Genomic DNA, 12,535 nt, shown 5'->3' on the forward strand with positions numbered 1-12,535 from the left:
TATTGGGAAAACTGGATAGCAACATGTAGAAGGATGAAACTGAACCACTTTCTTATACTATACACAAAAATAAACTCGAAATGATGAAAGACCTCAATGTGAAACAGGAATCCGTCAAAATCCTAGAGGAGAACACAGGCAGCAACCTCTTTGACCTCAGCCACAGCAACTTCCTGTTAGACATGTATCCAAAGGCAAGAAAAACAAAAGCAAAGATGAACTATCAGGACCTCATCGAAATGAAAAGCTTTTGCATAGCAAAGGAAGCAATCAACAAAACTAAAAGGCAACCTATGGAATGGGAGAAGATATTTGCAAATGTCTTATCAAATAAAGGGCTAGTATCCAAGATCTATAAAGGACTTATCAAACTCAACACCCAAAAAACAAGAAATCCAATCAAGAAATTGACAGAAGACATGAATAGACACTTTTTCAAAGAAGACATCCAGATCGCCAACAGAACATGAAAAAGGGCTCCATATCACTTGGCATCAGGGAAATACAAATCACCATACAGTACATCCCCGAATCAAAACCACAGCGAGATACCACCTCACACCAGTCAGAATGGCTAAAATGAACAACTCAGGAAACAACAGATGTTGGTGAGGATGTGGAGAATGGAAACCCTCTTACACTGTGGGTGGGAATGCAAACTGGTGCGGCCACTCTGGAAAACAGTATGGAGGTTCCTCAAAAAGTTAAAAATAGAGCTACCCTATAACCCAGCAATTGCACTACTGGGTATTTACCCAAAGGATACAAACATCATGATTCGAAGGGGTACCTGCACCCCAATGTTCATAGCAGCAATGTCCATGATAGCCAAAGTATGGAAAGAGCCCAGATGTCCATCGACAGATGAATGGATACAGAAGATGTGGTGTATACATATACAATGGAATATTACTCAGCCATCAAAAAGAATGAAATTTTACCATTTGCGATGACGTGGATGGAACCAGAGGGTATTATGCTAAGTGAAATAAGTTAGAGAAAGACAATTACTATATGATTTCACTCACATGTGGCATTTAAGAAACAAAACAGATGAACCAGGGGTAGATAAGGAGGGAAGGGAAAATAAAATAAGGTGAAAATAGAGATTGAGGCAAACCATAAGAGACGCTGAACTTACGGAAACAAACTGAGGGTTACTGGAGGGGAGGTGGGGGGGAAGGGGTAATTGAGTGATGGGCATTAAGGAGGGCACTTGATGTAATCAGCACTGGGTGTTATATACAACTAATGAATCATTAAATTCTACCCCTGAAACAAATCATACAGTATATGTTAACTAAACTGAATTTAAATAAATAATTTTTAAATTTTTTTGAATTTTCAAAAAAGGAAATAAACCTTAGAGTTTTCATCACAAGAAAAAATTTTTGTAACCTATGTAGTGGTGAATATTAATTAGACTTATTGTAGTGATCATTTCACAATCTATGCATATATCAGATCATTACGTTGTATACCTGAGGCTAATATCATATCATATATATCCGGTGTATCTCAACAACAACAACAAAAAAACAGGATTGACAAGGAAAAGAAAAGGGACCACTGTTCCCCATCAAAGAAGTGCCTCCCAACAAGTACTCATTGCAGATAAAAGCCCCCAAGCCCTTGCACCTCTTCCCCTTCCTCTTGCCCAATCCCAATTTAATGAAGGGCCACTTACAGAGGTGATGGCAGCACTGAAGCCTTCCTGAGACATCTCATGCTCAAAGGAGCTGGTACCTCCTGACTGAGTACCTCCTCCTACATGAAAGAAAGCAGAAGAGAGGGAACTCAAATGCTACGGTGACCAGGCAAAAGGAGGCTCAGATGGCAGCTGGGCTGAATTAGAAAGCTATATACCCCTTTAAAAGAGATGGTGGCTCTTTGGCTCCAACTGGTTTTTGCTGCATGGGAATGCGGTCTGATCTTCCAACTTTTTAAGACAAACCATAAATCCAGATTGCATATGAACCTTCCCCCAGTTTTTTAAATGCTTTTAATCATTAAATATTTATTGAGCACCTTCTGTGTACCAGGCACTATTCTAGACACTGGAGATACAGGGAATCAAACAGACACATGTTGGCAACATATCCAAATTCTTGGAAAAAGACTGTGTGAGTTTTGGCTCCCCTACCCTCCAATTTTCCAGCCTATAGCCAAGGCTTGCAAAGTAAAGATAAAGTCGAGACCCTTTGATTTCAAAGGAAATGACCAAGTGAGGCCAGAGTTGCTAGGAACTAGAGGAAGTGGAGAGAGAGTTGAATTAATCCTAAGAGTCAGGATACCAAGGGTTAGGAGGTTCTAGTTTCTAGAGGGGAAATGCCTGTTGGAGGGTAAGAGGCTGGCCCTGGGGCTGCTGCAGGAATGTGAAACCTCAGCTTACCCTCAATTGCAAAGATCTTTTCCTGAAGCTGGTTTTGAATGGTCTTCAGAGCTTCAAAGTTATTCACCCGAAACACGTGATCACGAGGAGGCTTGGATGCAATGGTATTAAGCTCTTCACGATGTTTTAGATTGTTGAAAGCTTCTCCCACCTGTTACCAAGGAATAGAGGCCAAATCAGACACCATCGGGGGTTAGCAGTCTCATCCAGCAAAGAAAATTCTGCAGGAAAAGAATCTGAAACAGTATCTGTCAAGTGAGGGAATGCACCAGAAGGCCCCTGGGACAGGGCCACCTAGTATAGTAAAATGGGTTATGCACTGCATGGGGCATTCTGTCAAGGGAGTAATTAGGAACTGAAATCCAGCCTTTGGTCCCTTTGCTGTGCCATGCCTCCTGGTGTGGAGCTGACCTCTCCCCAGAGTATAAGGAGTCTTCCTCTCTATGAAGCGGTTCCCTACTTGCCAAGCCATCCACCGATGATGATACCTTTTTCTATGTCATACGAGGTACTGTGGTAGTTTGATTATACTGATGATCCCAACTCTTTACCCCTTCCTATATCCAAGCCTTTGCCCCCAAAACTTTGCTGTATCCCCTTACTCATGGGAGAGTAATCTGCCCTACTTATCTCCAGGTGCAGCCATGAGTAGTGCTAATATCCATTGGCTAATGGATATTATCATACATGATACAGACAGAGGCTTCAAAAAGCGCTTGCCACATTTCCATTTGCTCTTTTGTTCCTCTGCCTTCACCGTGAGGACATGCCCAGGCTAGCCCACGGGAGGATAACACAGGGAGCAGTAGAACCAAGATACCCCAGTTGTTCCAGCCATGCCAGTCCAGCAAACAGACCTAAGTGGCAACCCTCAGAAACGGAGAGAGCTCAGCCAAGATCGGCAGAGCTGCTAACCAACCTCCAAATGGATACAGATGTAAGAGGGAGCCGGTCAAAACCAGAAAAATTGCCCAGCTGAACTACAGACTCATTTATTTTTTTAAAGACTGAATTCTAAGATAATCTGTGACACAGCAACATTGTAACAGTCGTTAACTGATACAGGCCCATATGGGCTAGCAGTGCCCCTTGGCCCACCTTGGTTTTAGGGATTTTTCAAACTGAAGGAAGGGTATATCCAAACAGAAACCCTTCAGAGAAGAGAAGAGAAGAGAAGAGAAGAGAAGAGAAGAGAAGAGAAGAGAAGAGAAGAGAAAAAAAGAAAAGAAAAGAAAAGAGAAGAGAAGAGAAGAGAAGAGAAAAGAAAAAAAAAAAGAAAAGAAAAGAAAAGAAAAGAAAAGAAAAGAAAAGAAAAAAGAAAAGAAAAGAAGAAAACTTCCACAGAAGCACCAGTTCCACAGAAGCACCAGGCCAGAGAGCCACATTTCCTACCCCAATGACATAGCGAATGATCCCCTCTCTGTCTGCTTCAGGGATGACATCCTTGTAATCCAAGGGATCGTCAAACTTTTCTCCATCTGTGATGACAACTAGGATCTTAAGGGCATTCTCCCGGGCTCCACTGCTGCTGTGAAACAGTTCTCTTCTGTCCAGGGAAGAGGAAAGAAAAGTCAAATGTGAATAGACAGACATACTCTGAATGCTAGGGAGGGCGTGTCAGCAATCACAGACACAGATGCAGCTCAGAGGGGTTTGGGCTCCCCTGGAATGAACACTGAGACGCGGCTGCCCCAAGACCTGGAAAGGCAGCAAGAGAAGGGAGAAGAGTGGAAGGACAGGAAATCTTCACTGCCTTTATATACTTTTGCACAGATTGATTTTTTTTTTTTACCTTAGCATTATTCCTTTTAAGTGAAAACAAATGTTTAAGCATAATTGGGCCCTCGGAAACCTTTCCTGGTTTGACGCAACAGCTCTCTAGCTCATCTTCCTGAACTTTTATCCCAACCCCCACCCTCACCTCTACACACACACACACACACACACACACACACATCAGAGTGAACTTCCAAAACAAGATATGATGACATCTCTTCACCGCTTAAAACATTCAGTGGATCCCCACTCGCTTTTCAGTTGCCTTAAGTGACCTGACCTCAAATGATCTCCATAGCCCCCTCTAATCTCCCCTTCACTCCTACCTTTACTCACAACTTGTATTTCATGACTGTGCCATGCAGAGTCCCTCCTCCACCTTTACACATATCCTTTACCCCATTCCTCTCCGAACAACCCCCTTCATTATTTGAATCCCAGTAAAAAAAAATTTCACCTCCTCCTTCCATCCTAAGCAAAGAGCTTACACGACTTTGAGGATTCCTGTGGCAGTGTGTGTCCTCCCGTACAGCTGTCTTATTGGATTCACCAGAAGTTGTGGGTTAGGGTTTTCCTTGAACTTATTGAAGGTGAAATGGGTCTGGAACTCTTCAGAGAACTGCATCAAAGAAAACTGGGAAGAGGCATCTGGCATTACATTGGAGAAGGTGACCCTCCTCACACTTACCCATCTCCCAGGAAGCCCTACCTAAATCTTGAAACATTCCAGCCTCCAAACCCCTCCAGATTCTACACTGTCCCCCATCCTTCTGCCTCACCAGGACAGAGATCTGCCATCAGCTCCCACTTCTAAGTACTAGAACTCAGCCAGAGATGATATGTGAGTGTTATCTCCCATACCAACCCTTATCAACTAGTCAGAGCTGCCTGCTTTACAGAGGGCTGGAAGAAGCTGAGGCTGCATCCAGACAGAGCAAGAAAGAGAATCAGGAAAGAAAACCATGATCAGGGGCGCCTGGGTGGCTCAGTCGCTAAGCATCTGACTTCGGCTAAGGGCGTGATCCCAGGGTGCTGGGATCGAGCCCCGCATCAGGCTCCCTGCTCGGCTGGGAGCCTGCTTCTTCCTCTCCCACTCCCCCTGCTTGTGTTCCCTCTCTCGCTGGCTGTCTCTCTCTCTGTCAAATAAATAAATAAAATCTTAAAAAAAAAAAATCTACCTACCCTAAAAAAAAAAAAAAAAGAAAGAAAGAAAGAAGAAAAAGAAAACCATGATCAACTGGCAATTTGGCAATGTCTGCAATAGGAGTAAAAGGGGAACGTGGCGGCCTGGTTGCCACGTATTTGCCAGCCTTATATGAGCCATTTCCTAATCTACCCATATGCCCTCACCAAGGTTTTGGAGTTCTTGAATCGATCCATCACAGTTGAGACAAACTCCTTCATCCGCTGAAAGTCAATGGGGTTGATGCTACCAGAACCATCAATCAAGAAGGCAATATCACTGTCTTGCCGAGGGCACTCTTGGGGAACAAGAGAAAGAGCGTGAACTAATTAAGTACTAGAGACTGGGGTTCATTGTTTGCACGTCAGCTCTCTGCTAAGCAGTGAAAATAAAAGGTAAACAATAGGAACCCATGTTCCAAGTTTAATAAAAACATGGACACAATCCCAAGATCACAGCCACCAGGAAGAAAGCATCTGCCAGAAAATACTGTTGCTACTTTTGAAGATCAACAAAAGATCAACGAACGTTCCTGGAATACAAGTAGAATCACATAGCTGAAGGAAGAAATAGAAGTAAAAAAGAAACAACTACAAAATTTAGAAGATGCTTGTAAGGACATCATGCTTGCAGATAGATGACTACTGCTTAATGATACTTTATCAAATTGGTGATGTTTTCATTAGCCATTCACAAGAATAAATACAAGAAATGTTAGGAGAAGCAAAGAAAAGTTTGCAGGAAGAAACCGATGCCTGAGAATCTAGAGTGGAATCAGTCCAGCAGGTGTTAGCATATTTAAAATCTCAATTATATGCAAAATTTGGGAGCAAAATCAATCTTGAGGCTGAGGAAAGTTAAACATTTTATAATACTTCCTAAAATTTGTTTAATAAACTTGAATATCGTTTAATACGATTTGAAAGATGCATGAAGTATAGAAAACTTGGACTAATTCTGCCCGAGGAAGTCAGGAAAAATGATGATATCAGAGCTAATTCTGAAAATGAGAAATAATTTGCCAGAAATACAAAGGGAGAAATAAATTACAGGAAAAAAAGGAATAGCACATATAACGATAGGCTGGATGTCCTCCTCCCTTCTGTCCCCAGCCCTAAATCCACTTTTTACCCTCCTCCAATCTGCTCTGCACCCCAGGAAGTCAGACCACATGGACCACATGCATTTTGGGCTCCTTCGCCCTCTGATTTCTACTTGGATTTGCCCAATTACGAGCCTCAACAGAAGATTGGAGGGAGTGAAGAGTGAGATCAGAGTATTCTCCCCTTACTCCCCCCCCCACCCCCGGAAGTTTGCTTTGGGCCAGCTGTGTCCCTCAATGGAAGAGCACTGTTCCTTCAAGGAAGCACACTCCAGACAACTCTCTCTCCTTCTGAATTCTGGTTACTTCTCCCTCTCCTTGTCCAATCAGCCTAGGAGTGGTAACAGCTCTGCTGCTGCTTGCCCTGGGTTCCTGGATCATCCACTGTAGTTCCCTAAGACTCTCTCAAACCTTTAAAATTAGTCCCTTTGTAAATACACCCTTCTCCGATTATTCTAACTGGAGTGTACCATCTATTCCAGTCAAAACCCTGACTGATACAAAGGAAATGAACAGAAAAGAATTCTGCAGAATTGAGGGATGGAAATGGCACTACTAAGATAAATCTGTGTGATGCGAATAGAGATAAGCTTATGTCATTAAGCAGAGGAGAGTTGGGAAGGGCCTCTCTATCCCAAAAAAGAAGTTCTACTTTATCCCTTAGGCAGTGGAAAGCCACTGAAGTTTTCTTAGAAAAGGAGACAAGGTGATCTTTTTTGTATTTAGAAAGATTACTGTAGCAATGAAAAGTTTCTAGCCACTCTATTCATGATTGCCAAACATTGGAAACCACCCAAACATCTTTCCATGTGTGAACAGATGAACTTGTGACTGGGACTGGGGTAAATCTATGCAATGGAATATTATTTGGGAATAAAAAAGGAAAGAACTACTGATAGACACAACGACATGGATGAATTGCAAATACATTATGCTAGTGAAAGAAGCCAGTCTCAAAAGCTTATAATTCCATTTATGTAGCTTTCTTGAAAAGACAAACTATATAGTGGTGGGGAACAAATTAGTGAGTGCCAAGGACTGGGATGGAGAGAAAAAAGGCAACTAACTATAAAGAGATATAGCATGAGGGGCCCTGGGTGGCTCAGTAAGTTAGTGTCTGCCTTCTGCTCGGGTCATGATCCCAGGGTCCTGGGATCGAGCCCTGCGTTGGGCTCCCTGCTCAGTGGGGAGCCTGCTTCTCCCTCACCTTCTGCCTGCTGCTCCCCCTGCTTGGGCTCTCTTTCTCTCTGTGTCAAATAAATAAATCAAATTTTTAAAAAAGAGAGAAAGAGATAGCGTGAAGGATTTTTTAGGGGAGTAACAGAACTCTTGTATTCTATTCATGTTGGGTTTGTGGGGGTTTTTTAAAGATTTTATTTTTAGGGACGCCTGGGTGGCTCAGTCAGTTAAGTGTCTGCCTTTAGCTTGGGTCATGATCCCAGGGGCCTGGGATGGAGTCCTGCATCCGCCTTCTTGCTCAGTGGGGAGTCTGCTTCTCCCTCTGCCTGCTGCTCCCCCTGGGATAAATAAATAAAATCTTTATAAAAAATGATTTTTTTTAAGTAATCTCTACAACCAGCATGGGGCTGGAACCCACAACCCGGAGATCAAGCGTCACATGCTCTACCGACTGACCGAGCCATGTACCCCATGTTCATGCTTTTTTTTATGAAAATCTATACATACCTTAAAATTCAGGGAACTGTACACTAAAAGAAAAAAGGCCAATTTTACTGTATGATCTTTGAAAAAAATAAAATTACCCAAAAAAATGATTGGCTTTTTAAAAATAGTTAAGCAGATTCTAACATTTATATGGAAAATATGCAAAGAAAATTAACCAGAAAAATTGTTGAAAATCTCAAAGATATGTTCAATGAAAAATAATCAAGTGTGTACAACATGCTACCATTTGTGGCACAAAGTGAAGACTATAGATATGTTTCTGTTTGTGAATATAGAATATCTCCATAAGACACAAGAAACTGCTAACAGTGGTTGAATCCCAGGAAGAAAACAGTAGGCTGGGGGAACCAAGAGAGAGAAGTGTTATGTGCTTAAGTGCTGCTTGAATTTTGAATCATTTTTAAAGAACTGAAAATGTTTTTTAAAAAGAAAAGTATAGGGGCGCCTGGGTGGCTCAGTCGTTAAGCATCTGCCTTCGGCTCAGGGCGTGATCCCAGGGTCCTGGGATCGAGCCCCACATCAGGCTCCTCTGCTGGGAGCCTGCTTCTTCCTCTCCCACTCCCCTGCTTGTGTTCCCTCTCTCGCTGGCTGTCTCTCTGTGTCAAATAAATAAATAAAATCTTAAAAAAAGAAAAAGAAAAGTAAGGGGGCACCTGGGTGGCTCAGTCGTTAAGCGTCTGCCTTCGGCTTGGGGCGTGATCCCGGGGTCCTGGGATCAAGCCCTGCATCGGGCTCCCTGCTCCTCTGGGAGCCTGCTTCTCCCTCTCCCACTCCCCCTGCTTATGTCCCCTCTCTCACTGGCTGTCTCTGTCAAATGAATAACTAAAATCTAAAAAGAAAAAAGAGAAAAGAAAAGTATGGAATCCTGAGAGTGAGGACTGAAGAGAGAAATGTAAGAGCTGAAGCCACAGAAGTGAATGCAATTGGGCAGGAAGAACACATGGACAAGAATAGAAGCTGTAACCTGGTACCCCTACACATGCGAAGAGGCAGAGGAAGATGGCCTGGAGATGAAGTTTAGCAGAAGCCCTTGGCAGCGGAAGAAGCAAGAAGAAGGGAGGGGAGGGGGAGTGGAAGGGAGGGGAAGAGGAGAAGAAGGGAGGAGAGGGGAAGGGAGAAATCTGGAGCCAAGGTGTTTAGGGAAGGAAGAGATGATCTCTAGGTCACATCAGAAAAGTCAGTAAACATGAGGACAGAATAGAGATTGGCATTTAGGGAGTCACAGATGCCATTTGCAAGAGGAAGATTTATATGATGGTGAGACAGAAGCCAGATGTCAGGGGGTGAAGAATGGTGATGTGGAGGAAGTGGAAACAAGAGGAGAGAACTCTGTCAAGAAGTTTGGTTGTGAAGGAAAGGAGAAATAGCAGATGTAGAGGAGACCAGGGAGAGGAAAGGTTATTTTCATTGCTATCAATATTGGTGGTTGATTGTTTTTAAGATATGGGTAAATGTGAGTATGTTTACATTCAAAGGAGGGGGAGAAATTTAAGCTCCTGGAGAGAATGAATGATTGAGGATGTGGGCTTCGAGTTGGTGATGTGATAAAGCCCCAAAAGCCCAGATAGAAGAGTGATTCATGGAAAGGCGGATGGTCAGGTCTCCCTATAAAACCAGGGAGACACTGCCAAGGGTGGTACCATTGCAAAATTTGAACAGGGAGAAGGAGTAAGTAGAAGGAGTTCATCCCTGGCAACCTTGATTTTCTTTGTGAAGAAGGAAGGAAGGTTATCTGTTGAGAGTAAAGTACAAAGGAGCAGAGCTTGAGGGGGAAAAAAATAACTATGAAAGGAAGACATATCTGCCCTTGGTAACAGAACCAACTTGAAGACAAGGAAAAGGATGGCCAAGCAGTTGAAATAAGTGGCAGAAAGCAGCTTGAAAAAAAGATTCAGTCACTCACTCACTCACTCACTCTCTTTCAATCAACAAATGTTTGGGGAGCAAGGGTGTGGTAGGCAGCCACCAAGATGGTGCACAAGGTTCTCATCTGGAAATAACACCCTCGCATAGTCACCTTCTCTTGAGTGGGATGGACTTTTTGACTCACTTCAAAGGAACATAAGATGGCAGAAGCAATGTACTATTACTTCTGAGATTAGATTATGAAAAGACTGATGGTCTTTCTTGGGTGTTTTCTCTCTCTCTCTTGCTCTCCTACTCCCTTGTTTACTCACTCTGAGGGAAGTCAGCTGCCCTCGGGGGAGCATTTGTGAGCTGCTCTATAGGGAACTTCATGTGACAAGCAACTGAGAGAAACCTCCAGCCAACAGCCTGTGAAAACGGTGGCCCTCAGTCCAACAATCTTGTAAATGAGCTTGCAAGTGGATCTTCTTCCCCCAGTCAAGCCTTTAGATGACACCACAGCTCCGGTTTAACAAATTAACTTCAATTTCATGAAAAACCCTGAGACAGAGGCAACCAGCCAAGCCATGCCCAGATTCCTGATTCATAAGAACTACAATATAATGAACATTTATTGTTTTTAGCTGCTAAGTTTAGGGGCAATTTGTTACGCAGCAATAGATATAAGAGCATAGAGCAATGAGCTAGGGAAGCAGTATCCCTGCTATCATGAAGCCTACATTCTAGAAGAAAGCACAGAAAAGAAACAAGTAAAATATGTATATACAGATATGAAGAAGGTGAAGTATAATAATGTGGTAGGAAGCAATGGTGGAAATGATTAGAAGAGCCACGAAGGAAAGGCCTCTTTGAAGAGGTAACATTTGAGCTGAGATGACAATAATGGGTGGTCAGCTAAGATCTGAGGGAAGAGCTTTCCAGGCTGAAGGAAGAGTAAGTGTAAAGGCCCTGAGGCAGGGATAGCTTTGTGTCATTCTTGGAGAAGAAAGGCAGCCAGAGTGCCTGGAACACAATGGCTGAAGTAGAAAGGTTGCGAGAGCCTCAAGGGCTTTGATCAGGAGACTCAGGCACTTACTCTAAGGATGATGGGGGGGGGAGGACATCATCTCACAAAGATGAGTGGATATATCAGGACTTTTCTTAAAGTTCAAGATCCTTGCCTCTCCCCCCACCATCTCTATCGGAGCCCAGTTCCTTCCGGCTTCTGCACCTAGACCTCTAAGTTACCACTCAGGCTGGAAACAGCCCCCATCCCAGTCCTGACCTTACGCTCACACTGGCCATCTGTATTCTGTGACAAAAGCCACCTACCTCTGATCTTCTCTGGGAAACTCTGGGGCTGCTGCCGTAGGTTGGGTCCAAACAGGAAGCATAAGCCATTCACATAGGTGTTCTCCTTACAAGTTTGGTGCACAGTGGGGCCACAGGCCTGGGGAAGGTTGCAGATGGGAGGGGTTGTTCCTGCCTCCTGTCCTTTCCCCCCAGCACCTCCACCCTGCACAGACCACAGACCAAGCAGCCATGGGCCCCTGACTCCATCCCTCTGGACACTCCCATGACCCAGGACAACTCACCAGCAGTCGGAAAGGTTTGGTGGCAAATGCCAGAGACAGGCCCAGAGACATGTTCACCGCCTCCAGGGGGACTGAGGAGACATATACATATGGTCACCTTCAGGCAGTAAAAGGGGCTCTGTGAAGGTGAACAGAGGTCACTTTGACCTGGGAGACATGGAGACCTGACAGGTCAAGGAGGACCCCAAGTCCTAGGAAAGGAATGAAGGGGGTACCTGAGGATGTCTGAGGTAGAGTCCGTATACAGCACAAGAGCTAGGCAGCTGAACACTGGGGCCCCCAACAACACACCCCCAACAAAAGGAATGCCTGGAACACCTGGCGGGTGTATGTACAGGTGGAAACCTAGCCCTGGGTCCCAGGGAGGGGCAGTGACTCACGCTGCAGGTGGATGGGCTCACACTTGCCCGTGCTGTAGTCACACTGGTAGAGGCCACCTGTTTGGTTGGCCGCCTTTATCTCCTGGGGGGCTCCAACCACAAACCTGGGGGGGGGGGTGAGGTAGGAAAATGTCACCACGGGGATAAGAGAAAACTCTGACATGTGGGGAGAGAAGGAGACCATGGAAGTTTGGACACCCAGAAGAAAGTGAGGAGAGCCAACCCTAACATGTATTTCCCAGTTCCCAGAAATAGGAGGAAGACTTAGCAAAGAAAAAAACAGGAAATTTTTAAATCTTGAAAGGGGAAGGGCCTCTCTAAGAATGACACAAAACCAAGAAGTCATTTAAAAGTTGTCGAATCGTATATTGTACACCTGAAACTAATAAAACACCATATGTTAACTATACTAGAATTAAATTTTTTAAAAGATTTTATTTATTTATTTGACAGAGAGAGACAGCCAGCAAGAGAGAGAACACAAGCAGGGGGAGTGGGAGAGGAAGAAGCAGGCTCCCAGTGGAGGAGTCTGATGCGGGGCTCGATCCCAGGACCCCGGGATCACACACTGAGCTG

At 44.1% G+C, this 12,535-nt stretch overlaps 1 protein-coding gene and 1 pseudogene across 3 annotated transcripts in view; one reads left to right on the forward strand and one right to left on the reverse strand.

Annotated features, from left to right (window-relative positions):
- ITGAM (integrin subunit alpha M) overlaps positions 1-12,535 on the reverse strand; it is a 39,345-nt gene that overhangs the window by 21,438 nt on the left and 5,372 nt on the right. For 2 of the 3 annotated variants that reach the window (XM_008685340.2, XM_008685339.2), the window contains exons 3-10: positions 11,960-12,063; positions 11,580-11,650; positions 11,317-11,434; positions 5,519-5,649; positions 4,657-4,802; positions 3,785-3,938; positions 2,393-2,543; positions 1,688-1,767 (exon numbers count right to left, since the gene is read on the reverse strand). In XM_008685340.2, the coding sequence (XP_008683562.1) occupies positions 1,688-1,767; positions 2,393-2,543; positions 3,785-3,938; positions 4,657-4,802; positions 5,519-5,649; positions 11,317-11,434; positions 11,580-11,650; positions 11,960-12,063 (955 nt within the window). The remainder of the gene's footprint in view (positions 1-1,687; positions 1,768-2,392; positions 2,544-3,784; positions 3,939-4,656; positions 4,803-5,518; positions 5,650-11,316; positions 11,435-11,579; positions 11,651-11,959; positions 12,064-12,535) is intronic. The other variant, XM_008685341.2, reaches the window with a different exon arrangement.
- On the forward strand, positions 5,764-7,887 carry LOC103657889 (annotated as a pseudogene).

The sequence above is a fragment of the Ursus maritimus genome, unplaced genomic scaffold (genome assembly GCF_017311325.1).
Source record: "Ursus maritimus isolate PB19 unplaced genomic scaffold, ASM1731132v1 scaffold_2, whole genome shotgun sequence".
In the NCBI taxonomy this organism is placed as follows: Eukaryota; Metazoa; Chordata; class Mammalia; order Carnivora; family Ursidae; genus Ursus; species Ursus maritimus.